The sequence below is a fragment of the Ascidiella aspersa genome, chromosome 1, assembly GCF_963924565.1.
Source record: "Ascidiella aspersa chromosome 1, kaAscAspe10.2, whole genome shotgun sequence".
NCBI lineage: Eukaryota > Metazoa > Chordata > Ascidiacea > Phlebobranchia > Ascidiidae > Ascidiella > Ascidiella aspersa.
In genome coordinates this window covers 7,791,210-7,818,881 of record NC_139447.1, presented here as the reverse complement: position 1 = coordinate 7,818,881, position 27,672 = coordinate 7,791,210, and the positions used below count along the sequence as shown (strand labels likewise).

The following is a 27,672-nucleotide window of genomic DNA, read 5'->3' as shown; positions in this document are numbered from 1 at the left end:
ACAGTACTACAAAACTTACAGTACTACAAAGCTTACAGTACTACAAAACTTACAGTACTACAAAACTTGCAGTACTACAAAACTTACAGTACTACAAAGCTTACAGTACTACAAAGCTTACAGTACTACAAAGCTTACAGTACTACAAAACTTACAGTACTACAAAACTTACAGTACTACAAAACTTACAGTACTACAAAACTTACAGTACTACAAAACTTACAGTACTACAAAACTTACAGTAATACAAAGATTTGAATAGTTTCCGAATATTATAGAATAACGTTTTTGAACTCGTTTATGCGTGAGAAACTGCATTTCTTAGTATAAGCTGTAAACCTGAAATTGATTTTACACATATTTACAATATAAAACAGCAATATGGCGATTGTTCTTAAAAAACAAAAAAAGTAATATACTTCAATGGCGTTTGAAAAAAACGGTAACAGGTAGTAATCTCAGTTGGCCACAAACAGTAAACTAAGATAAAGCAGAATTTAACTTTAAAACTCGATTAGGTAAACCAAATTAAAGCGACCATGACCCACTAAAAAAGGCACACACGACTAATCTCCTTCAATAAAAGTTAAAAAAATGCTAAACTGTTAAAAATTAACGAAGAAATTTACAAAATGCACAACGGTAAATATTAACAAAAGACAAGCGCGTTTCTTAAAAACGAAATCCTCAATTGCAAGCAAGGGGCGCTTATATAATGAAAGACTTTCTGGTGAAAAAATGGACGGCAAGATCTTTTAGGAGAGTGGAACAAAAAACAAAACTGGTTTACTATCCATAAGAAAACAATGGAAAAGTTTAATTTGAATTCTCGCATATACCAGAACCAATCGGCCAATTAAAACGACGAATGTGTTGGCTTTATACAAGAAGAACGTGACTTGAACTGCAAGTCAAATTTCCAACCTATCAGTAAGCAAGTATATTTTAACGAAGGTCAGATTTGTACAGCACAAACGAGACGAACTGTGAATATCAGTAAAAAGTTTGAATTCTCACGATAATTTTTTGCGCGACAAATCGAAATCAAACGTAACACAAGCCAGATTTTTTAGCCGACGGCAAAGTCTGTTTTTAAGCAGAAAAATGGACCTGATGCAAAAAACAAAAACAATTGGCTGATTTCGAGAGAAAAACAACGGAAATTAACAATAATCTGGGCAGGTTTCAAGTAAAAAAGGATAAAAAGGCAAACAAAACGATGACTATAGGACGCGAGAGAGAACGGTGACGACACAAATATAACCACCATGGGCGGCTTTCAAAATAGTAAAAAACACAGGACTGCTAGTCAATATCCGTCAGGCAAGTCCACGTTTAAGAAAAATCAATCAAACACAAATCAAAACTTCCAAATTAACCGAAAACACAACGACTAAATACAAATCACAGACGCGTCCTCGTAATGAGAGCAGTCGTTCACTCCCCAACCGCGATTCGGACAGTCCAGGAGCGTCCGTTCATCTCCGTCGCAAAGCAGGTCGTCCAAGTGGATCGGTCCGTTGCCGCGTCCGTAAAAGGCACGTCTCTGGGCGGCCTGCGAGCTTGCGAATCCCAGAAGGCGGCAGACCACGTCGGCGTCGTTGCGGTCCCAGAAATCGTCGCAGATGGTTCCCCACGCGCCGCCGTTTTTGCGCACTTCGACGCGGCCGCGGTCGGGCAGCGCTGAGCCGCGAAGTCGCACGTCCAGCGAGGTTTCTGCGGTAAAGAAGGATTAGATCAGTGTTTCTCAACCAACGGGTCGCCGTGTTATTTGTCTGGGTCGCCGCTTGGACTAGTTCACATGGTTAGATTTATTGAGATTGGTTCAAAGAAAGATTTTCTCAAATTTGAGAACACTGCGGAAGCGATATAAAGACATGGGTTATATTAACTAAATTGGCACTGATTAATGCCAATTTCTTATGTTTTGTTCGCTCACAAAAAATCCAGTGGAGAGAATTTTAACTGTGCATTACATCGAACGCCTCAGGTTTCCGAAGGTTACTTATTTTAGACGTGTTGTACTTTGGTGTAACTTGCGTGCATTTTCGTTTTATTTGCGGCGGTCAAACGACTTCTTATCAAACTAAGTACACGCTAGCTATTTTGAGTCCAGTTAGTATCTAAAACTACTAAAACACCTTGAGGTTATACGCCGACATATCTCACCTGAAAACCGAAACTTTACACACATTTATTTTTACTATAGCTAACCAGTAGCCTTAAACTTATACTTTTGTTTTTATAAAGATATGTTTTCAAAGATTTTCAAGCCGATTTGGCAAGGTTGTAACCTACTAGACCCGTAAAAATTGGCAAACGCAGACAACTTACTCGAAACTGCTACGTAGGGGTGCAGCACCGAGCGCCGGGAAATCACGACGCCGCGGGCCGGGCGCCGCTCGCACTTGAGGGGGTTTCCTCGGCGCGCTGGGTCCACAAGTTTGTAGATGCGACCGCCTCGATTGTGCTGGCCGGCGAAGTTAGTCGAAAGGAAGTAGAGTTCGCCTGTGAATGAAAAAGAATGAATGAAGTGCTTATACGCGAATTGAACTTTGATATTCAGTTTTATTTTGAAAAAAAACTTCGAATTTTTACCCTAATGCAGTGGTTTCCAACCTTTTTTGTAGAGATAGACCGATATATCGGTTTGCCGATAAATATCGGCCGATAATTGACTTCTACTGATATATCGGTAAATGTAAGCCGATATTTTATTACGAAAATATGACATAATTTTTTCTGTACAACAAACAACTTACCCATTTTTTAATTAATATAGGTATATAAACTAAAACGTTATTTGATTTATTTACAATTAATTTAAGTTTTGAACAGTTCCAAGGTTTATAAAAAAATCGGTATCGGTCAAAAAAAGTGATATCGGTCGATCTCTACTTTTTGTCCTGTGCACCGTTTTAGTCGATATTCCAGTCTAATTTCCCCCTACAAATTTAGTTTGCTAAAATATCGTTACATTATTATTTTAATGTAATTTTTAGAACAGAAATTAAACTCTCGATTATAAGTCTCTATACGGGAAGTTTCTTTTTCTCAGCTCATTTGTGGCAAATGCAGCAATAACACATAGCACAGACAACCAGTAAGAGATTAATATTGTGACACAAATTCAGCCCTAGAATTTACAAAATTCCCCCCTAGTTGGGAACCACTGCCTTAATGTTTTTTTCGTGTCAGGTATGATATTTTGCAATTAAAAAAAAACACTAAAAGTCAAAGGGACCAAATTCATACTTGAAATCAGGTTTAAAATAAGCATGATTCGGATCCAAATTTACAATCAGCCATCTAATTTCAAAACGGACCACACCCCCCATCGGGTTTCAATTTCCAGCCTTCCATTAATCATGTTTTAAAAAAAGACTAGATTCAGGCCTATAGGTTTACATTTTGTTATTAGGTGAAAAATAAAGTATATTCAGGCTGAACTATGGAGTCAAATATAAAATAAATCTACTATTGCAATACACAAGTTCTTTACCAAGTACTTTGATAAAATGTTTACCTCTAAAACATGCGCTAAAACTGTGCTTTAGCGTCAAACCATACAGCGTTGGGTTGGCCGGGTTGTCGAAAATGTTGAGTATATTTTGAAAATAAAATTTCTATTGAAAATCACTTACCGGTCTCATCTTCGGCGTAGGAGGTGATGAACTTGACGTATTTGTTGGTAAGTCCGCCGTTCACGCAAATATCGTCGCCGCCCATACAGATGTTGCCACGTGTCCAAATACCACCGTTCTCCCTCAAGTAAAACATCCGTCTAAAAACGTGAACCAAACATATAGTTAAGTTAAATGTATACATTTCTAGTTGTGAGAGTAGAATTTTTTTTAAATTCGAAAATTGTAATAAAAAGAAAAACTACACCTCAAGTCTTCAACCGACTAACCGAACATGTCGATTAATTAAGGATATACTATACATGCGAGCCCGGCTAGAAAAAAATAAGCCTATGGTGAGGTTCGAACTCACGACCTCCGGCTATACCGGGACTGTCGCTCTACCAACCGAGCTACACAGGCTCAGGGTTGGAAAATGTGAGAAACAACCATACTAATACTTTGCTTCCATTAGTACAAACAAAACCGGTATTTTTGTTTGAAGTTTACCATAAAAGTGAAAATAAACTTTTTACAATTTATAATATTTTTAAAATTAAACCGTTTTATAGTTTGTTTACCTATGGTTACATGACGACTAGTGGGAATTTCCTTTAAATTTTCCACGAAAAAGGCCACTTTACCAAATAAACAAAAATTATTACTATGTGTATTATCGAATTGCATCCAAATACAAAAAAGGGTAGCATTTTATACAAGCGAGAAATTCACGCACCCGTTGTCCCAGTCTGCGAACATGTACATTCCGTTGAGGTTGGGTGACTGGCATCCCCTGTACACGTATCCACCGGTAATCGACTTCCCTTCGCCGTGGCTGTATACGCTGATCGGCGGCATGTGGTTATCTGGTAAAACGTAGACAGAAATATCAAAAGGATATCGATAATGTTGGGTCGGACCTGATGCTGTCACTATACTACAATACTAAGTTGTATACCAAATCAATGTTTGAACGTTTGGCATGGTTGGAGATCCAATGGGGTATTTTGTAGATGACACCAGTCAGCAAATCAGAATATCGAAGAGCTTATATCAATAGGGATGTTCGATAATATCGGATCGGAGCCGATAACCGATGCCAAGTGGTAGTATCGATACAATTCCGATGGTATCGGTGGTATCGGTGCCGATCCGATACTAAATTGTGAATTGCGTTTCAGCGAATTGTTTTTTACCTTGAACGGCGAATTAATGAGATAGGTTAACAACTGAAGGCTGAAATTCTTAAAACTAAAGAAATTTTAGCCTTACAAATAGGTAAAGTATACCTTTTAATTTAATATTTTTTTCTTATTTGTTCTAATAAATTACGTCATTTGGTAGTGGATCGGATCGCCATACATTTTGTCAAACATGTCGGGTATCGGTATCAGATTAAAATGTCAAGCATCGGACATCCTTATACATAAATATGCAAAACCAACGATTTAAAGACAACCGATGATTTCTATGGTGGTTGTATCAAATCGCCTTAAATCACTAGAAATATCTTCATACATAAATCGAACCCGTAAGATTGCCGCACAAACCCGAAACGGCCAACTTGACTAAAAATCAAATCAAGGTAGAGTGGACAAACTAAATAGTGAAGTGGTAAAGGAGGCAGTAAAAAGAAAGAAACAAATGCGTCTCAAATGTAACTTTTATCGGCTATCTAGAATCTAGATACCGCCTGCATTGGTTATTTTTAAGGGTCACAAAACAGCCAGCCAACCATATTTGCTCTGAAAGGGGAATTTACCGTAGATAAATAACTCACGTATGACGTCACAAAGGCTCTTCTTGAAGCAGGAGTGCCCCTCGTAGCCGTTCCAACCGTAGTTGGCCCCCTTGCTGATGATGTCGATCTCCTCGTACTGATTCTGACCGACGTCGGCGCAGAAAATGCGACCTGCCCCGGCACCTGAAGGATAAACGAGCGCTTTACCTTTAGATCCGGTGCAAAATATTCCAAAGAGGGATGCCAAAAATATCGAATAGAAGCCATACCCGATGCCAAGTGGTAGTATCCAGGGTTTTTTAAAGGTTTGGTTGGGGTGACCGCTAAGTAGTTTTAAGAGACCGCAAGTGTTTCATTTAAATACCAAAAAAGTTGCAATTCCAAATTTTGGGAAACCGCTGGATAAATTTTGGGGACCGTCCCATAAATGCCAAGTATCAGGCAAACCTAATCGTGTTTACCATAAAATATTTATTTGTACTAGAGCAGTGGTTCTTAGCATATGGTACATATGCAATTATGCATAGTACTCGTAGCTTATCGCACATCCCCCACTTCCTAACAAAGAAGATGTCCGGCATAGGGTTAAACAACTTTCTCCAGATAGTAGAATAGGTTGAGCAAGTACATTATCGTTGAGTTATAGTGGAAATATATGCAATAAACCAGATAAGAAGATTTGGGAAACGTTACTCCCAGAAGACAGTGTTGTATTTTAATTCAAACAAATGTTTTTTTTACAGGAGTATCATGAAAAACACGTGACATAATAAAATTACAAGTAAAAAAACAAAAACCAGAAAACAATACAGTCCAGATATAATTCGATATTGTAGTAAACCTAGTGAATATTCTAATTGAAATTTAGTACAAAAGAACGCGCTGGTGTGATTTACTCACTTAACAACAACCAAATGCGTACTGGCAAACAAACTTTTAAACATTAAACTCACCCGTTATAGGATCTCCCCTGTCTATAGAGCAGCGCCAGGGGTTCCTGAGGCCGTAGGCGTAAACCTCGGGGCTGGCACCAGTCTGGAACACAAAGGGGTTGTCCAGGGGAATGCTGTAGGACTTGTTAAAGGATCGTCGGTCGACGTTAATTCGCAGTGCCTTGCCCAGTAGCGAACGTCTGCACGAAAAAGCACGGAAAGGATTAGTTTTCCGACTTTGTTGCGGCCTTGAAACATCTTTAGCCGTTAAGTATTTAACACGAGGAATTTTAATTTAGAAACACTCAGTACCCCCAATGAGTTTTAAACAATCGTGCATTTCATAAGCGCCGGTTACTACGCTATTCACCTCGCGACTGTTTGTATGACAAACATGTGAGATCAAGCCAATATTGTTGATATAAGCAATTTTTTTTATTTTTTATATTATTGTTATTGTCGCTATGCAATGATACAGGTTTGAAGATATATTCTGTGATTCGTGAAAGTGTTATGTAAAAATATTTGATTAGTTGTATATTGTTTAGTCGATAATGCAAGTAAATTATTGTAATGCGCAAGCTCGTTGTTGTTGTCAATAATTAATATTTATAATTACGTTTCTTGGTATTTTTGAGAATCAGGCAGATATTTTTACTAAGGCAGAACATTAGCGCTAGGATCGAACAAAATAGCACCCACGTTAATTTTGTTATTTACGATAAATGTAATGTCGTAAAAGACTTGAAAAGGCTTTTTTCACGTTTTAATACTCAAAACAAGCACGTGCTTAGGGCACCAAGGAAAAGGGCACTACAGAAATTTTTATAGCCGAATTTTCAATGGTCCTTCAGTGTTAAATCGGCTTGGTCAGTCGACCCAATAGTGGCCTGATTGAACCAATTTTTGCTTACTTTTATTGAAGTAACATCTTAAACCTCTCTATGTTTTCGATGGATAATATCTTGTGAGGAACACATATTGGGCAATAACGTCTTAAGTGCTTAGTGCCTCTAAAAGGTAAAATCCGGCCCTGAGTATACCTGTGTTATAGTTGAAAAGTGTTATGTAATGAGTGACCCGCAGGCCATGTATTTAAATAATATGCTGGAACAAATCAGATATTGTTTTAAAGGTTTAGTATAAACGATTGATTTAAACTGAAAAAGTTACGTTTTTGATGTATTTACTAAAATCTAGTAATCGTGCTGCGATGATAAAAACGTTGTATAAATTAGTCCAAGCTAGAGGTACTACGAATATTTGACTTACATCTAGAAAACACGCTCCTTAAAAAAGGTCGACAAGCGCCCTCATAAACAGTTACCAAGTAATAGAGAAAATGACTTTCGAAAATTCATCGCAACTCACTTGTTCTGAGCATTCCCAAATGGGTCTCTATATAATCCGTAAGCAAGTACTGGAAAAAATGACTTCCGAAAATATAATCGTATCTCACTTGTTCTGCGCATTTCCAAATGGGTCTCCCGCCTTTCCACCGTCTCCTGTGAACACGTAAAGAAGGTTCTCGCGAAAGAGCAGCTTTCCGCCGTTGTGATTGGTCGCCGGCTGCGCCAAGTCTAGCACGACGCGCTCGCTCATGCGAATCGCGCGGTTCATATCGTTGCCAACCTGAAGTGAAAAAGACGAAAACGACGAAGTTAACAAAGAGTCAATGTGAGTGTTGTTGCTGGGAAATAAAAACGATGTTATTAAACAAATCAATTCATGTGATATAGTTAAAAAGTAAAAACGATGTTATCAATCGAGTCAATGTTAGCGTTGTAGCTAAAAAGTATAAGTTTAATAGGTGTACGATTATGTAAATAGTTTAAATTATGTCTGGCGCAGTAACAGTGGTGTTATCGAAAAAAATCATGGAGATCTTGTGTTAGCATAAGGGTCTTGTGCAGCTCTATTGATCACAGAGGTCTTACATAGCTCGATAGGTAGCGCAAGTGAGCCGTTTTAGCAGAGTTCGTGACAAATAAATTGAGAAAGAAGAGTAAGCCGGCTGAGCAACCAGTCAGACGCTGATAAGGATCTTAAAACCAGTGTTAGATTCACGGCAACTTCAGCACCAAGGGAAAAGGTTGATATTTTGAAATCATGATCTCTGTCACCCACACGTTTCATGTACATTGGGTCTCATTCACATTTTAAAAGCGCAAAACCAATTAGGATTTCTATTAAACAGATGTTCCAATAGTAATTGACAAAAAATAAAGAAGGGAATGAATAAACTGCAACTATTTAACCCAAGGTTAAAAGTTGCTTTCCATATATTACATACGTTAACTATTATTTTGTAAGTTCAGGCGACTATAGCATGGCCGAAATGTCAAGTTTTTCAAGGTATTGAGTTGGCAGCGCTATTTTCGTACAACCTAATAAATGCCAATAATTCACCAACTGCTATCCAATGTTCCAGATACAATCTTATCGGCTATCCCTATATTCCACAAGCCAATTTTAACGGCCGTTTCGTGCCCGTTTTAAGTAATTTTATAAGACAGCAGCAAATTTTTAGGCGATGATTTTCTTTTTCTTAAAGCCACTGATATTTACTTTGTCATGTGATGGTTTGATCATATGCGTGGGAGCATACTGCACGGTATGTCTGGCATATCAAGATGAATGTATATGTCACTTCAAAAATCCCATTCAATCTCCTACATTGGAAAGGTATAAGACAAGTTGTGTATTGTGTGTCGCAGGACACAGAACCAAAGCTAAAACCACCGTGGGCCGTTTTTCGATGTCATTATCCAAACCATGTTTAACAGGTTAATGCGATCTTATTTTGCTGCGGCGGCAAAACATTATATGACCTCGATGTTCACCTCAGGCTAAAGTGTGTATACCACAAACAACACAACCAACAACCAAGGATGGACTGGTCAAACTGGAGAAAATTCGCCCGCAGGGACCTGATTACCTAAAAATCGCCAGGGTCGTACCAATTTTGTTTTACTTGTCTTTATATAACTTTAACTTAAGTCCCTTTTACAAATGAATTCAATATTCGACATTACTTGGGTGTTTTGGACAAACAACTTGATTTGGATCCAAGTCGTTAGGGCAACTGACTTGGGTTGAAACTTAGTGTTAAATTAATACATTTGAGAAAGAAATTAGCGATTAACTTTAGTTTTAACTCGTACAACAATTTTCTCGTTTATTCTTCTTGTTATTACATAGCGTTGTGAAACAGTTTATGTAGTTTGCAATACATTCTTCATGTTTTTTGCCTAATTTGGACTTGCTGTGTCGTTATAGTTGGTAAGAACAATAAAGGCCAGATCGCCGTTAAACATGTGTATTAGATGTGAGTGACTCGGCGATTTAAAAACCTGATAGTTTGTAATATTGTCACTTTTATAGAAGTGCAAAAGCAAACATAAACTTTCGCCGGCAGCCGATGTTCATTTTGGTTGTCATACGGAGTTTTAGTGGTGCAGTGTCACAAATGCAGCCCTAAATCACACATGTTGTAAAAATACGTTAGGCCTTTTAAAGGTTTCGGGGCCGTCCCTATACTACAATGCTTTCGACCAAATTCTTGTTTACAGATTGTTTGTGAAGATTGATTGAAAGGTAGATTAGCGGTTCCTAATCTGTGCGCCGCAAAACTTCGCAGCTGTGGAATACGCTACGTTAAGTATTAAAGGAGAAAGAAATAACCGTGAGAACTCGCTCAAACGTTTAGGTTTCTTTGATCTTTGTTTGCGCCGTGATTAAATCTAATTTTTTGTAAACTCAAGTCTGTTTTACAAAGTAAAGAAGAAAGCCTGTTTAAAAAAAAGCTATACGACAAAACTTCAACTTAATATTTATGAACGGAAATAGCTGCACAAGAAAGTGCTGGTCTTTTTCGCGAGGTTAATGGCTTTTTGATTTGATGGGGATTCCACGTATCAGCGGTTTGACGCAAAATTTGTCCAAGTTCAAAATTTCCATGTAATTTTCCACATGTCTCTTACACGTTCCTTGTATATAGCTAACTCCGAAGGAGCAGGCCGCTAAAAACACCTGTCCTTATATCTTCTTCAACTCTAGACAAGGAACTAAACAATAAGGAAAACGAGTTTAATATTTGGAGCATAGTGGCTGGATTTTGTAGTTAGACGTAGAATGAATATCAAAGCCCGTACAGAAGTATATTTCCGGGTCCTGCTGGCGTCGGGTTTTCCCAAGGCCCAGCCGCACGGGATTAATTGCCACTGCGCAGGTGCGGATCTGGCCGAAGCGGCCATTTGGCGAACTTTCCCGACGCGATCGAAGCGAACAAACCGCTGGTGTTGGTTTGTTTTTGCAAAAACACAGGAAGCCGACATCATCATCGGTTTGTGTTGTACACGTACGAAAGCGCCTATTTGACGCGGGGAAAGGCATAGGGCACCACTGAGAAGCACTCGTTTGCCAGACGAGGTGTTTGGGCCAGAAGGCGACGATTGGCGGGCACTTGGCTCGGCGTAAGTGAATCTTCCTAGGCGAAACCGCAAATAGCCGGTGTTGGAAGTTGACTCAAGTGATTGATTACGCGATCGCATACATACAGAGGTTATCTTGGTGCGAATTGTCGGACGGGCCAGGCCGTCGCAATTGAGTATGCGCGATTGTGTCGAATATCTGCGCGTCTAAATGTGGGTTCTTTGATGTGGGTTCAAAGTGTGGCAAAGGTAATACAACGCATGGAAAACTCGGTATTATCTTGCTAATGTTAAAAATGCATCTTAAACCGTTTTTAACACGGGCGAGGAAGTCATGAGTAAATTTTGGAAATAATTTTGGAGATTTGGACTTTTGAAAAGAAATTACATATATGAAAATTTATTCAAAAATAAATTACATATCTGAAGATTTATTTTATTCGGTCACACAATGCTATTTTCACTTCCCTATGGGCTTTGATTTATTACGCCATACTATCAATAAACAGGACCGCTTGTTGTCTCAACTGTTTTTGGGGCTGTTAGTGACGAGTTGGCGACTTTCATGAAATACTCCATCAAAGGAACACGTCATAGGTTCTTGATGACGTCACGCGTTACAGTAAACTCACCCTGAACTCGCTGACCCTTGACACGTGCTTGCCTTTGTGGCGGGTCGAGTAGAGGACGTAGAATAAGCGATTGGACGCGAATCGGGGATGAAAAACGAAATCCAGAAGTCCACGTTCGTCGTAGGCCCTGTACACGGGGTTAAAGGTTAAAGATTAAACGAACCACGAAAGCATAGAGTCAATACAGGGCTTAACCTAATATTTTTTGGAGGTTATGTAAGGGTTTAAGACAAATAGTCCAAAACTGTGTTTTAAATATTAATAACCGGATTTTTCGTGTCCTGAGGGAATAAGATAGCCAACGCTACTCAGCTTTTACAGTGGTTCTCAACCTTTTTATCTTACGGACCGGTAAAATTTCAAAACAAATCTTGCGGACCAGTGGACCTTCAAAAATCCAAATCATATGCAACTTAAAAGCAAAGAATGAAAACTTCCATTTAATGAGCAATTTGCTGCTGTCTCTTTGATATCATACGTGTTATACGTGGTTTTATTAAAGTTCTCACGTGCAACTGTTCCTAAAATTTAAGACTTAAAAAGCAAAACACTTGCAGCATTGTGACGTACGGCAAAGTCCAAAGTAGGCCATTGACTCTATGTTACGTCACTTTGTTGCAAATTACGAAGCTGGCGAAGTTCTAAATTTGATGGACAAGCCTTCAACATCTTGCTTTTTGTAGTTTTAAAATTGTAATATATTTGGCAGACCGGCAGGAAAGTTGACGCGGACCGGCACCGGCGGTTGAAAACCACTGGTCTAGCATATTAAAAAATATTGAATGTCATATAACGCCCACTGTAAAACCAACAGCACTCTTTCAAAAACATTTACTTTTATTTAAAAAAATGCAGCTTTAACCTATATCTTTCATTTCTTCTTGCCTTTGTTTTCTATCTTAAATGATTTGGAATAAAGGTTAAAACAATTTGCGATATAAATCTGTCTTCCGATCACAAAACCAAACAGTCGACTCTACCATAAGTAAGTCTTATTTAACAATTTCCCCCTAAAATAACTAATTTTACTGCTTAACTTTCAAACCTTAAAAAGGGCAAGAGTAAACTTACGTCATACGGGTCGAAGGTTATCTTTGTGGAAATCTTATCTTTATTAAAAGATTGTTTCAGGACACTTATTTCAGACCTTTAGTGATTACAGTGTCCGATGTCATTGGCCCTGATGACATTAGATTACGTAAGGGTTATCCCATTGAATTGTTTAACTTAGCGTAATATAGTGCAACGTAATGGTTGCGAATCTATAACGAGCGTAGCAGGGCTTTCCTAGTGTTTCCCGAGTACATTCGAGGTCAAATGAGAATCATTTTTACTTCACACAAGTAAGTACAAAACAGACGCCGCCACCTTTTGTTAAATCAGTTTTTCGTGGGTATATAGTTAGAAGCTGAAGAAATCGTAAAGTGTATGTTAAAAAATCTTATATTATATTACTTATATTATATTGGAGATTAAAAAAGATTCACTCAAAACGGAAACACCACATTACCTTAATTTTTTGTTAATTTATATTTCTGCTACGTACAACTGCAACTATTAATATGCGCTAAATTTGATTTTTTTGTTGTTGATTTGTTTATATTTGCACAATCTGATATGTGAGCGAATCAAGTTTTAGTTTACTTTACAGCAAAATGATACTCGGCACCATAAGGACACCAGATCTTCACGTTGTAGTCGATTTTGGAAGTGTTGAAAACTACAGTCATAACAGAGTCATACAATTTTAAAAGGAGACATTGAGATAAGCGCATGTCTTGTTGTGGCTCCAAACAAAGACCACCAATTCCAACGGGCCTAGATCAGTCGTTCTAAATTTTTTTTGACTTGCGGCACACTTCCTATACAAAACGATAACATCATACCTTAATCATCTTCCTAAATACAAGGTGAAACAATGAGGTAGTACCATAATTTTTTTTTTTAGTTATCTGCTGTATAGTGTGTATTCAGTTTTGGATGCTTGGCTGTATTTCTACACAAAAAAGTTATTTTCTATGATTACAAAAAGATCATCGACACACTTAAAAATATCTCGAGACACGCTAGTGCACCGAAATGCAGTTTACGAATCACTAAGCTTTGTATCAAGTTCATTTAGTGGGTAGAAATTGTTATAGACAAGACGTCAAAAAATGAAAGACGTTACCTAGATTCTAGATTGCAAAATTGAAAGGCGTCACGTGAAAAAGTGATTTATCCGTAAAGCGGTTCTGCAGTTGCATCAAAGCTAATATTGTATAACAGGGAGTTCAACATAAGCTTCGAATTTTTCCGAGCGGTCAGATAAGGGCTATCGCGTGTCGCTAAATCGGGCATATTTTTTTTAACCAATGTCCAAAGCAATTTACTCAAGTCTAAACCAATTTACGAAAGCTCGAAAAGGCCAGATTCTATTCGATAGTGATGCTCTATCCAATCTGTACTTTACAAGGGTTTGTTTAAAGCGTTCGGATGGCGCTTATCTAGTCGTTGGTCCCCGGCCCAACAGATTTTCGCAGCCGGGCAATTTGGTCCTGAACGAGGAAAGGAGTGACCCTTTGGCCATCGCGTCGAAACAAGATACGAAGATGGCATGAGATTGGATTTGATCATGCGGTCGACATGTGGAGGCCATGGTGTTTCCTTTAAGAAGTTCTTTGGCTGAGTAAATTTTTCTTTAAGTGTGCGTGGATATTTTTTTCAGGATGAGTTTGAAAAGCCGTGAAAGAATTACAAACTTTGTAAATTCGTTAGAAATTTACTAAAACACGAAAAAACTAATTGACATAGGCTAAAAGCATCTCTCCGTTATTCTTTGCACACTATGTACAGGTTAATTGCTAAATTCAACTACTTATTATGAAATGCGCAAGAAGAAAATCGTTAAATAAAGGTCTAAAGGGGGCCGCATATTTGCGCACCTTTAGCGAAACAACGCACAACTGAGGTTATGTAAATGCAGCGGCTTCTTACCGGAGTAACGGATATTTTTTTTACCTTTTTGCATTTTTATGGTTTGGTATAAACGTCTATACTGCGTAATGCTAACAATAAGCGCAAAGTCATCTCCTTACTTAGTCAATTGTAAAACTACATTAAGGAAAAAAATCGACAAAATTTAAATGGGTAACTGGCAGAAAATTATTTTAATAAGATCTACGTAAAACGTTTGGCTTTATAATCGTTTTTTAATAGATCGCGAGTTTTAATTGCCAAGAATTACAGTCAACATTTATTTCTCAGCGGGCAAATTCTATTTTTCAACGCCAAGTGAAATTCTTCCGACCGATTAAATTGCAAAACTTACGTGCCTACGGCAGAATTTTTGTGTAAGGAATTTGTGGATTAAATCAAAAGCAGCACACAAGAACGCAATGCTGCTAAAATACACACGAAGGCTTTCTTTCTGCCTAATTCAAAGAAAAACGCGGTTTTTCCTGCAGTGGTGTCGACAAATTAATTGCCTTAAATTAGAAAATTAATAAAATAAATAAGAGAATTGTAATAACGGCGGTATTGTTTTTACTTTAACCCATAACTAGACCAAATTTGCGCGTCGCATGCTGCACAAAATAATTTTTGATTGCTGTTGTAGAATCGACACGTGCCGCTAATGAGGAACGCACTTCAACATTCTCTCATTGCCGCCTACGAGTATTTAGTAACAAAACATATTGCAATTTTGCCAAGTGGTAACCGCGCTTAGTCTGTTTAGTAAACCTTCCTATGAGTCATCGGAGCGAACTTACAGGGCAAGACCAGCAGAGCTCGTTGCATAAAAATCAGTCGCTTAAAGTGAAACGCCCAATTTCCCAAAGCGAATTCACATTGGCGTCCCCCGCAATTCAATACACACACATAGCAACCAAACATATTATAATTTTTGCCAAGTTGTATATGAGCTCAGTCTGTTCAGTAAACTAACGAATGACTCACCCAACAGCGCAAGACTAGCAGAGTTCGCATTCTGTACCTGCGCTGCGCGAAGTTTCGTCGCTTATTGTGGAACGCCCAATTCCCCAAGGCGAATTCACCGGCACACACGCTTTGGACGTCAGTAAATTGGGAATAGCTATTTTTAAATTGAAAATTTGGAAGAAATCTTTCGCGTTTTCGAATCTATAAGCTTTGATTTGAATCTTACAGAATAGTTAGAAAGCTTTGATAAGAAATGGCACAATTTGAATTTAAGTGGAAATGTTCTGGTCAATTTGATGTGTTATACTTTTTTCATCAAGCCGGCATATATATATATACGTAACATTTGCATCCACTTTAATGTTAGTTAATCGTCTTATTGCAAACAATTTTTGCAATGGGGATAAAAAGAAAGGATGGCATCTTTTACTTGTTTGCTTAATTGAAGAGAAGCATTAGCAAAATCAATATTTGGAAATTGTCGACATGATAGGCGGCCAATTTACATTGCCCATTAAAAGTAATTGTGTTTATTCAAAGGTACTTTCGGGCACTTTTCAAGTAACCAGCTTCAATTTTAGAATCTAGATCAGTGGTTCTCAACCGGGGTGTCGCGCTCACCCTTGGGTGACATTTCTAATGCTCAAGGGTGCCGAGAGATATTTGAGAATCTTAAGAATTAGATTTTTGCTCAACTCTTACAACTTTTTGTGTAAGATTAGAGTGGAATAAATTCACTTAAAACTTCCTATGTTGTGTAGAGTTGATGTGTGTTGTGCCAGTTCCGTTTATTGTGACATTCTAGTGATTTACCAACGGGAAAAACCTTGCAGGGTGCCGCAATCTATTTATTATTTCTGAGGGGTGCCTTAAGCTATAAAAGGCTGAGAACCACTGAAAAGGTTTTCGAAATTTAAAAGTAAAATTAAAAACGAGGCTCGAGTCACCTATAGATGCGGTTCTACACAAATTAAAATCACAAAAAGCGACATCAAAAGCCCTTACCGTCTGCTGGAGTAGATGGACGACGTGATGTCGAGCAGCGGCGGCGAAATGCGAGTGAAGTTCTTCAGGTAAACCCAGATCACTCCTCGTTGTTCGGCGACGAAAAACCTGTTTGCGATAAAAATTAGTTAAGATCAATATTACTTGTGGATAGGGATTTTTGATAATATCGGATCAAAGGAAAACGCGTATTTCACTTTGATATTTTTTTCTAAATTTACTAGTTTGAAATCTTAACTTACTAAATGGAATTTGGAACTAAGTATTCAACGTAAATAATAAACATTAACTTTTCCGTTGAAACCCACGACAGTTTGTAAAAAGGCAAAATATTATTACATTGAGATCAAAACTATTGCATAAAAACTAAACTGTCTAGAATTTAAAAGCAATCACATTTTTTGTTTCAAAAACGTTTACTGAGCGAAGTCAAAGCCGTTTATACAGTATTTCATGTTCTTACTAGGAGGCTTTGTCGAGTGGCATAGTTTTATCTTCTCAATTGTACACATTTTAAAGTTTGTTACTGCGTTCAAGGTTTTCTAAATTTAAAATTTAAGTTAAATTTCGGCAGAACTATCGATAAATACTGCATTATACATATTAATTCATATCCTTAACCGTAAATCCGTGCACTAATATGACTTTATACATAGGATTATTCAATATGACAATCGGGAATTCAGCTACGTACCGGTGTAAAAAAAATTCCATTACGTCTTCCATTTCACTGGTAAAAGGAAACCTAGGTTCAAATTGGGAAAATCGACAGACAACCAGTAATTCATATGTCGGCATAGTTATAAACAGCGGCTGCGCTAAATTGGCAGTTTAAAACTCAACAAAGCAACGCTTATACTTGCTGTGTAAACGTTTGCGAGAAGTGTCTACCCGTTTAACGCGTGGTCACGTAAATATGTAGTTACGGAAACGAAGGGTAATTTTAAACCGGTAAAATTAACAATGAACTTTTTAAATCTGATTTAATTGAACGGTTATCGATCCTCATTTGGCATTAAAAGCAAGGTTAAGAAACGCCGAAGCTCGGTTAGGAATGCGTTTTAAGTGATTTGAAAAAAACGTTTTGATATAGTCATGGCGGTGCTGTATCCAGCAATGCAAATAACATTATTTTATCAAATAAATGGAAACAGAAGCAAGCATCATTTAACAAATATAAATAGGAATGTCCGACACTTGATATGTTATTGCGATGCCTACACCCGATATTTTGGACAAATAATATCGCGATCTGATCTGATCAGATACCAAATGACGTCATTACTATTCTCAAACAAACAAAATGATGAAATTAAACCGTTTACATGTATTTCTTTACAAGTTATTAGTTGAAAAAATAACTTTATTTAAAATTTGTTAACCTATATATTACTTTTGTTATTTTTTAACTGATTTGTTTCAGTTAGACAGACTTGCTCTACAGCAATGTTTCTTAACTAATGGGTGGCGACCAAAAGTTAAGTCGCCGTTTCAATTTGGTTAGGTCGCCGACTGAAGTAGTCACATGGTTAGCTTTATTTGTGAAAATCTTCAAAAAATTGCGTATGCAATATTAACACATGGAATCAAATTCGAACTTACTTTTTGAAACCATAAATCGCTGCTTTGAATTACAAATTATGGTTAAAATTTCTATATTTCAATTTGGTATTGGGTCGGCACCGATACCACCCTAGTATCGGTCGAGCATCGATACCACCCTAGTATCGGTCGGCACCGATACCACCCTAGTATCGGTCGGCACCGATACCACCCTGGTATCGGATCACTGGGCATCGAGCATCGGCTCCGATCCGTTATTATTGGTCATCCCTAATTCTCACCATACGATTAAGCAATTCCTTAAATCTTGTGGCACACTAAGCAAATTATTGTGCAAAATATTTTTTTAGCTAAAAGGTAATAGGCGTTATGGACGGTTTGCGAACAGGCTTTTCAACACTGCATGAGTTTTAGAGGGATTTCACACTGATTTTACCATAGGGTCTCGTCGCCAATCGAGTCTATTGAGATAAACCCGACCTGTGCGTTCCATCGTTGGCGTGTGTAGCGGCCACCGGTGTGTAGATGTCGTTCGCCACTTCTTTAACGCAAAGCTGAATGCAATTCTCTGCAAAAAAAACAAGAAATGCGTTACTTTTTCTGCAATAAAAAATAAATGCGTTAATTAACGAAGGCTTCGAAGAGTCGTTTATGATCGGGATTCTTCGTCACTTGAAGCAGTCGAATTTGAAAGTTCTTTTTTACCAAATCCTATTTTTAGTACGAATGAAGCGTGTAATCATTTTTATGGCGTTTCTTATCACAAGTTGTTATCTATAGGAGTTCAAAAACTATCTATTGGCGTTCAAAAACTAAATTAAAAAATGCACGAGAAAGGGCAGGCGCGTATGAGAATAGCGCTAAAAACAGTCAATTTACTGTGTTTACATTTGTGTTTGCCGGCCAGACAAACACTTGCTTCAATGGTCACCCATGTGCGCTTAACGAGGCAACTTTAAACCGCAAAGTCGTGGGAATTCGAACACGAGAGGGATAAAGATTCTCCGTCGCATTAAAATCGCGTCGAGTCTTGTAAGACCAGGGGATTTAGCAAGTGCTGTTGACACTAAAAGGGCGCCATGAGGCCAAAACAGCGACCGGGTGTCGTGTAAAATCAACACAAAGGGCAAAGCAAGTGAGCTCTTTCTTTGCGGCATTTCGCCGCACGTTTTGCCCTTTTAATCTGTGACGCATAATCGGAGCGACAAAGTTGATTAGCCCGGGGCTGGAAAGTTTGCTCAAAAACATAGGGCCGATTTTGCGCGGTTAATTTTTTGTTTGATCACCCTTACATTTTTAACCAGCTTTGTTGCAAAACATTAGTGGAAGAGACAACAAAGCGGCTATAATATTTGGCTAGAAAGACGAAGATGCACAAAATCATGTCTTTAATTGCATCAAAGTGCTCGATTTAGGCTTGGGTCTCCTATAGCTTGAAACAAGTATAAAATTCGCAGTTTAAAATATTCATGTAAAATTGTAATTTCCAACCTTTTTTGCTTGCGGCACCCATATTAGTATTTTCAAGTGATTCACTGTAACATCACAATTACCGAGATTGAAATAGCACACATTATGTCAACAAGTTTGAAAAAACTCTCTTGATTCCTAATCGTGCACAAAAAAGAGTACCGGGAGGCTTAATATTAGAGCAAACGTGAAAGCTCAATAGTCGAAATATCTCTCGGGTCACCCTTAAGCGTTAGCAATAGCACCCCGGTTCGGAACCACTGATGTAAAGTAATAAAAACCAAAATATCGAAAAAGTGTTACCATGAGTTTCTGATTTTTACATAGAAATATGTAAACTGATTTCAGGCGTGAATTTTCGAGACAATTTAATTCACTTGTGTGATTCACACGGCGTCTTACAGCTTTAAAAAATCATGTTAATACTCAAAAAAATAAGTTTTGCTGAACTTTTCGCTATTATTGTCAGCCATGCATGTTGAGCCATAGTGTTTCGGGTACGGCTGAAAGGCAAAAAAAAAAAACTGTCGCCGATTTTCCTTTTCAGGCAAAAAAACTACGTTTTAGCTCGGAGGCGCGAACGCAACAATGGCCGTATATGGGTTACACACGAGAGTCGAAGATCGCTATCACCAGACGTGAAGGACGACATGCAATTCCGACGGCGTGTAATTTGGCAAAAAATCGAACAAAATCACCGGACTTTGCGTTGTTAAAATTATTTCCTGAAAAAAACACACGCAAAAAATGCGTAATAAGTGTGACCGGGGCTTTCTTTAGCACCCTATTTTTCAGCGGTTTGACATTTAGCGTTTTTTCGGACGCCGCTTTGCCGAGTCATGCGATTCGGCCTACCTAAATGATAAGTATAGGCCATGAAACAACACGTAACGATGATCTATCGTTTTTCAACCACGTTTAAAGGTAACTGCTTTTCACCCTATCACGTTTCTTGACTTTTTTAAGCAATTCACAAATGTGTATTTACAACGCGATGGACAAACAACCTTTAAAGCGATGGACATACAACTTTAAGACAACACGTCAAAAGAAAAAAGGAGAATTTGATAAAATCAAAGGAAATCATTACACTTTCAGTGCTACCGCAAATATATTTCTATTCAAAAAAGTGACGTTTGAGCGCATTTTTGGCTATTGCTTGTCTCTAACACGTGCTATAGATAAAAAAGTATTGCAATTACAACAAACCCCAAAACAGAAGAATTTAGGCGATTGCCAATTATACGTGAAGGGGAAACAACTCAAAGTTTCCCAATAACTGGTAATTCTTTAGTGAGGCAGGCAATGTGTTTTGATTAAAAAAAGGCGGTTAAGCGCATTTCAAACGCTCGTCGCTAATCCAACGCGCGGCAACGCTTATAGGCTTTTAACGTAAAAGCTGTAGCTATTTAACTCTGTTCCCGTTAGCAGCAATACGAAATTAGCGCTTAAGTCGACTTAAGTCTGCGTGCGGCAAAACACCTGTCAATCAAGTTGACGACGAATTACGACAAGACTAATTATTCCACTCGTGAAAGGACCTCGAATAAACTGGGAACACACAATGACAAGAGTGGCTCCAATTGAACGCAAAACTCAAAAATATCGAAAAACTAAAGAAGAAAAATTTGGATCTTGTGTATTTATGTGTGGCTGTGGCTAACATACATTATATGTTGAATTGTGTGTGTGCACATTCAATAACAAACCTTTTGAAGCTATACCCAGTAGATGTAGGCTGCTGCCTTATAAATTTATTGAAAAAAAATATATAAACACCTATATTGGAACGGCCTGGCCAAATATCACATTTAAAGCAAAAAAGTTGGGAAACAAACAACAGCTTTTTTCAAAAAACTAAATTTAGTGAAACATAAAACAGTGAAAAGCAGCCTGGCAAGTTACGATTACGTATCAATTACTATTTTCGGCGCCAGCCTATCCCCGGGGCACGGAAGTCCAAAACAATTTCCCCTAATCTGAGTTTTTTGTCCAGTTAACGCCAAAAATGCCCAGGGTATCTTTTTCGATTAAAATAGAAAACAAGCTTTTGCATGAATGTAGCGTCTCCATTCATGAAAGAAAACGGTTCAATTTGTCTGTTTTATGCGTTTTTTTCGTGGTAAAATGTTAGGAAAACACACAGCACGGCGTTAGTTATGTTTGTACCATAGTTCGCAATAAAACAGTCTTTTCTCTGTTTGCAAACCAGATTAAACAATAATTGTTCATTTTTTTCTTTATTGCAGCGATGCTACATTTTTGTGTTGGTCATAATTATTTTGTGTCTATGTCCGGGGTTCCTAAACTTTTTTTTAACGCGGACCCAGAAAACTTTATTTTGGTTTGCGCGGACCATTTTTCCAATATGACGTCATAAACCCTAAAACAAAAATGCTTTAAAATGTGCTGTTTTTGGTCCCACAAATGGAAACTGTAACAGAGTCTAAATACATTCAAGAAGAAGGCGCCAAGGTGCGTTTTTACATAAACATTTTCGTTGACAAAATTTAATCTGTTATTTTATTTAAACGCTAAGAATCAATAAGACCTTTATGGACCCCCGCAAACTATCCCACGTACCCCCAAGGAGTCCATAAACCCCAGCATAAGAACCCCTAGTCTACGTGGTGTTACTATTTTAAACATAACTGAACTCCGAAATTAAATCAGGATTTTCACATAAAACAAGCTGCTGTAAAATAAACGAAGTGACCCACAGAAAAGCGAACAGATATAAATAAACTAAGCATACGTACAAAAATCCAACATTATATCTAACAAAACAATAACCATTCATCAGACTTTACAACGTGGTCCATTGTTGTTTTTCTTTTATTGTTTGTTTAGTTCTGGTATATTTTTTTTCCGCCCATAGTTGCAATTATATTGGCCTGAAGAAGATTGTCCGAATAGGTCAGGGATTCCTAATCTTTTTGCGATCTCGTACCACTTGGACGCTCTGTAGTGTCAAGTGTTAAGCTAAAAAGCAGTAGATTATATCTATCACGAGCAATCATTTGACATAACCTAGGACCACTATCCCACAGCGTTGTACGCTTTACAAAGCAACTGTGCTCCTTGTCGACAAATGACATGGCCTGCATTTTGAAGATCGCATTGTTTCGAAACAATAGGAATAGTTACGTTGCAATAAGGTTAAGCTTCGGGGAAACTTTTTTAAGTAAACAAAATAAAGTTGTGAATCCAGGGTTTTGTGAAAAAAAACGAAAGCTGCTCGCGTACCACCTGAACAGACTTTGCGTACCACTAGTGGTACGCGTACCACAGGTTGGAAACCCCTGGAATAGGTAACTGAAACGTTGGCACTTTAATAAGATTTTGCCGTAAGAAGAATTTTACAATTGAAAATAATCATCATTTCCCCAAAATTAGCATTTATACAAAAAAGCACACATACAAAAATTCAAGCAAACAGCCAAGCATTACTAAATTAGCAAATCCTGTAGTTTTAAAAACCAAGCCTATACATACCGTTGGCCGATATGCCAATGGAGCCCAGTTTCCTGGTAAGACGGCGATCGCTTACGATGTCCGGGTAGCAGTACGACCGGTCGGGGTTAGGCAGGGGTAGGGGCACGTCAAGATGGGGGATCACACGGCCGCACTTCATAAGAAACTGGACCAGGTAGTTGCTGCAGAGTGACGGAAAGGCGTGAGGGGCGCGCTGTCCGCCGTCGGACAACTCGGCGTTGTAGAGATGAGCCGCGTAGGGCGAGCAGGTCTGTAGGGGTAGAACATTAAAAAGCGATGAGATTTCGCCGGATGAGTTTTATATTACATTCTCAAACTGGCTACTATTTTTTTGGCTTCAGAGCATAAAAGATTAAGTTGACCATATTATATTGTGGCCCGCGAGCACTGTGAATTGCAATGCGTACCTTTGAGGGTTTATTTAAAGAAATCTAAGTGACAAACGAACAGTTAGAATACTGCAATCGTTTGGTCATGATTACATTTTTCCAGTTATACCATGAAATAAACCAGATTCCTATCGCTCACCAAATTCGCAGCAGGAAGTAGCACGGACGACTAATTTTGGTGTGTGTTATAACTAATGACCGGTTTGAGCCGCAGTGCGTCTTATACGAAACTTTTCTAAAAATGTGGGTTTCACTGTGACTTTACCCTAACGCACTGACCCATTCCAAGATGAAATTTCAGCTAAATTGATCTGGTTAATACCTTTTTGCGCAAAACGAAAACGTCTTTGTATTTGGCGATTGTGTAGTATGCGACATCTCTCTTAATTTTTTTTGTTTCCGTGAACATTCTACGCTTATAAAATACTGTCTTCTAACTGAAAAATATTGTCAAATACGCAAAATTTTTCGCGCTTCATGCGCACCATTTTCCACAGTCTCATACTCTACGATTTCATTGCGCACAAGTTCGACGATAGTAGAAAGTTTGTAAAACTTATATGTCTTGGACGATTATTTGTGACGTTGATTTTTAAACATTTCACGCCCTCGTACGCATGTAGCCTATTTTACAGTGTTGTAATGACTTAAGTCAATGACTTGGCTTAAGTCACTGTCTTTAAATGACTTGACTTGACTTAAGTCTTTTGGGCAAAATGACTTGACTTGACTTAAGTCTTTTGGGCAAATGACTTGACTTGACTTAAGTAATTTGGACAAATGACTTGGGTTAAAATAAATTGTTTTAATTAAGCAATTATTTATAAAATTACGTTATTTAGCCCAATCTTTGCACATAAAAGAATTTGCTTGTAATATGTTGCTTTTATGTTATTTTTTACTTGAGTTGCTCATAATAATCGGAGAAGTTTGCCGGTTTTCATAATTTAAAAAGTTATTTTACGAATGACTTGACTGGGACTTAAGTTATTTCAAAATGACTTGTTTACAACACTGCTATTTTATGTGGCCCGCAAAGAAAGAATATGCAAAGAAAATATTGTGGCCCGCGATGCTGTCAACCTTGGACCACCCTGAGTTAGAGCATGAACGATTAAGTCGAGCATTTTGTTATAGATTGGCTTCTAATTTTTGGCCTTGGAAGATGAAAGATTAAGTCGGGCATTTTGTTTTAAACTTGTAAATATTTTTTAGCTTTAGAGCATAAACGATTTAATAGAGTCGAGCCCTTTGTTTTAAACTTGCTACTATTTTTAGGCTCTGTACCATAATAACGATTAAGTCAAGCATTTTGTTTAAATTGCCTACTATTTTTCGGCTTTAGAGAATGAACGATAAAGCCGAGCTTTTTTTTGTATCAAATTGCCACTAATGTTTAAGCTTTGGAGCAAAAAAGGTTAAGTCGAGAAATTTGTTTTAAACCGGTCATTATCATAAGGCTTTGGGGCAAAAACGAAGCTATGTTCTGAAACGACCGTCTTTCCACATGCAAATACACGTTTTTCAGTTGGCACGCAGCTAGTTTTAAGACTAGATTATGTTGCCAATAGAGGAGAAAAACTACTTTTTAGAACAAGTGCTTTTTTAAAGTGTTTGTCTCACATTCCCAACTTCAAGTTACAAAACGGTCTCGCAAACACCAGTCGCAACAAAATTTGTTTAGAAAAGGTGCCTAACACTCAACATTCCAGTTGCAAGTCACTTCAAACAAACCGTTTTTTTAAGGACCACCTTCAATAGCATTTACGTAACAAAATGCCTTTATAGGGGTCACATAGAGTGTTTGCAAAGGGCCCAGTCGCCTTGAAAATGACTTTTAATTACCCAGCCAACTTTCAACTCGGCAAAATGGACAAAAACTTGGTCGAAAAGGAGTAAAAAAATGAAAAAGTAAGAAACAATACGTAAAAAAGCAAAAACGCTGTGTCTGACGCTCACACAAGCGCCTATACGCCTCATTAAACCGTCTCACAGTAACTCTAAATGTCTTACCTGACACAGAATGTTCTTGATGAAGTCGCCGCACTGTTGCTGGTAATTGTACGAGAGGCGCGCAATAACGATTTCGTAGTCTAGCCGCACTCTTGTGTCATTCTCGCAGCAGCCGAAAGTACGGTACTCAGTGCACAGCGTGAAATCGCCCGTCGGTCTGCAAGCAAGCACATTTTGGTAGGCAGGTGTTATAATAAGTATATTTACCAAGCGCACTTTGTATTGTGGAATCTCTATATTCTACATTTGTTTATTTAGCAAGCGTTTCGTAAAAGACAAATATGCGCAAAATATATGAAAAATCTAGGACGAAATTTACAAATGAATACCACAACAGACCATATATAACTAAAATGATGATATCCGGTAACTAAATGATGAAATCTAACAGCAAGTTAAGTCGAACAAATGACGAAACAATCATTTAAAACAGGATGACAAAGGTGTATTTTTATGAGGGTATTAACAGTCTATTACTAATCCCATCTAATGTCCCTAATATTTTGGTTGAATTAAGTAGGATTAAATAATTGCAAACACGTGTGGATAAGTATATAGCATTGCTTTTCAACCCCTTTGTCCCAGCAAACTCCTTTGTTAGAATTTCAGTCAATGTTTTTAGAAATGTCACCTTACCGTTATCAAGTGGAATCGTACATTGGACCATTTTAAATTATACTTCCACCACAAATGTTAGTTATAAAGGACACAACGAATTTCCCAGATATAAATTTTTCCCTGGCCGTGGTTGTGAACTAGAGGTAGGTAAAATTGAGTGGGAAGTTATACCCTACAGATATTATGGAATCCAAAACGACTAACAGCGGAATTCCAACTGTTAACAATTTTTCGGCAACGTGTTTTTTTACAAGGTAACAGTTTAAATTCACGATTAAACCAGTGGTTTGTTTACAGAATTAGGTTAAATATTCATCCAAAGTGCCATTATACATATTAATGAAGTATTTTGAACCGTGGCGAGCTGTCAGCACAGCATGTTAAACCCCTCAAGATTTTCGTCTGAAAGGTATAGGTTGACGAGAAAGCAAATTGTGCCTTGTGTATAGTAGGTCAGCTAAGTTTTGCTGCAATTCTTAGCCCACGTTCCACCTTTTCAAAATTTAAACCTACAAATAAATAATTGGGTGTGAATCGGTGGGCCGCACTTTGTGTCAGAAACATCGGAATCATATACAAAACATCGGACATTTACGCAAGGTCCAGTCAACTATCAAGTAGTAAGGAGCCGTGTAAAGGGGGTGTTTCGTGTTGAGTTCCCCAATTACAAACTAAAATCAGCGATGTGCGGCATATGTAATGCTCAAATCTGAGCGCACAGCATACGAAACAAGATATGCTTTCGTTTTTCTTGCTAACTTTTGTATCCCTACTTGAATTTGCTCCTCTATAAACGTTTAATCCAATTTACACAGTGGTGACTTAAAAAGTAAAACGAAACGATTTGATCCGCAAAATGTTTGAATGCATGACAAAAATGCCGATTATTTGTCTTTAAAGCATAAAATATTTCAAGATAGACTTGTATATCCGTTGGTGTTCATAAGATATCCAAACGTAGTCAGAAACTCGCATGGAATTTAAATTGACAGGTATTGGCGGCTTAAAGTAATATCACCGTACATCGACACCCCATTATGAAAAGCGTGTATGAGTAACTTAACAGGCTGAGAAAAACTTCAGTGCTTTTGCGGGTTTTCTTGAACGTTGCCCTTATTGCAGTGTTTACGGCAAAAACTCAAATTCAAAGACTTGTGTTGTTGAACTATGACAGGAAGCAATTAAATCGGGATTTCTTATTAAGAAGTTGAAACGGAATCGATTAACGGACGGTGGATTGGTTTTCTCTTGCAGGCAAAAGACAAATAGAAGACTTTGGTTGCAACACTCATGGCTTCGACAAAGTATATCCTTAATTAATTATGCACATATTTATGAAGTTTTTGGTTATGAGTCAGCAATAAACAAACGCCATAAAACATTGAATCATTTTAAAAGCAACATACATTTATCCGCTTGCGTTAATATACTTTTAAACATATTTTTTTTTTAGTTAGGTAGTGGGTTAGTTGCAGCCCCTGGCAATTGTTTTGGAAGTATAAGCTGTAGAACTTATAAAATATGTTATTCCCCAGTGTTGTTTACTTAATATTTAACTCACTAAAACTATTGAACAAAAGCGATGTAACAATTATTAGGTATTAAGTGATACAAGAAAAAAATTAACATTTCTCAAAAAAAAAAAAAAAAGATTTTGGCTAAAAACTTATAAGGTAACGCATTAATGAAATATGCCCAAATTTATATAAAAATAATCTTGCAGGCAAAAAATAATAAACCAACCTGAAAGGGGATTCAAAGTCGAGGCATTGAGGATGGGCGGCTACACCAGCAACAAGCAACACACAAATCACAAGATAATTCATTCTATTTTTCT

The 27,672-nt window shown here is 37.7% G+C and overlaps 1 protein-coding gene across 1 annotated transcript; it reads right to left on the bottom strand.

The window, feature by feature from the left end:
• Nucleotides 1-296: 296 nt before the first annotated feature.
• Nucleotides 297-27,672, bottom strand: LOC146167022 (HHIP-like protein 1). Its single transcript, XM_083392048.1, has 13 exons — nucleotides 27,579-27,672; nucleotides 25,218-25,374; nucleotides 22,816-23,065; nucleotides 18,331-18,418; nucleotides 16,288-16,395; nucleotides 11,362-11,488; nucleotides 7,756-7,928; nucleotides 6,318-6,496; nucleotides 5,404-5,547; nucleotides 4,360-4,489; nucleotides 3,645-3,784; nucleotides 2,335-2,508; nucleotides 297-1,716 (listed from the first exon to the last, which is right to left on the bottom strand). The coding sequence occupies exons 1-13, from the start codon at nucleotides 27,659-27,661 to the stop codon at nucleotides 1,394-1,396; spliced, it is 2,076 nt and encodes a 691-aa protein (XP_083248174.1). The 5' UTR covers nucleotides 27,662-27,672; the 3' UTR covers nucleotides 297-1,393.

Bases quoted from the DNA above. Each gene is read 5' to 3' on its own strand.
- LOC146167022 (XM_083392048.1), bottom strand. From the start codon at position 27,661: ATGAATTATCTTGTGATTTGTGTGTTGCTTGTTGCTGGTGTAGCCGCC. The intron at 11,489-16,287 runs GTAAGGGCTTTT...CCCCGTGTACAG, and splicing joins TCCATCTACTCCAGCAGACG to GGCCTACGACGAACGTGGAC. The intron at 4,490-5,403 runs GTGAGTTATTTA...ACGTTTTACCAG, and splicing joins GAGCCTTTGTGACGTCATAC to ATAACCACATGCCGCCGATC.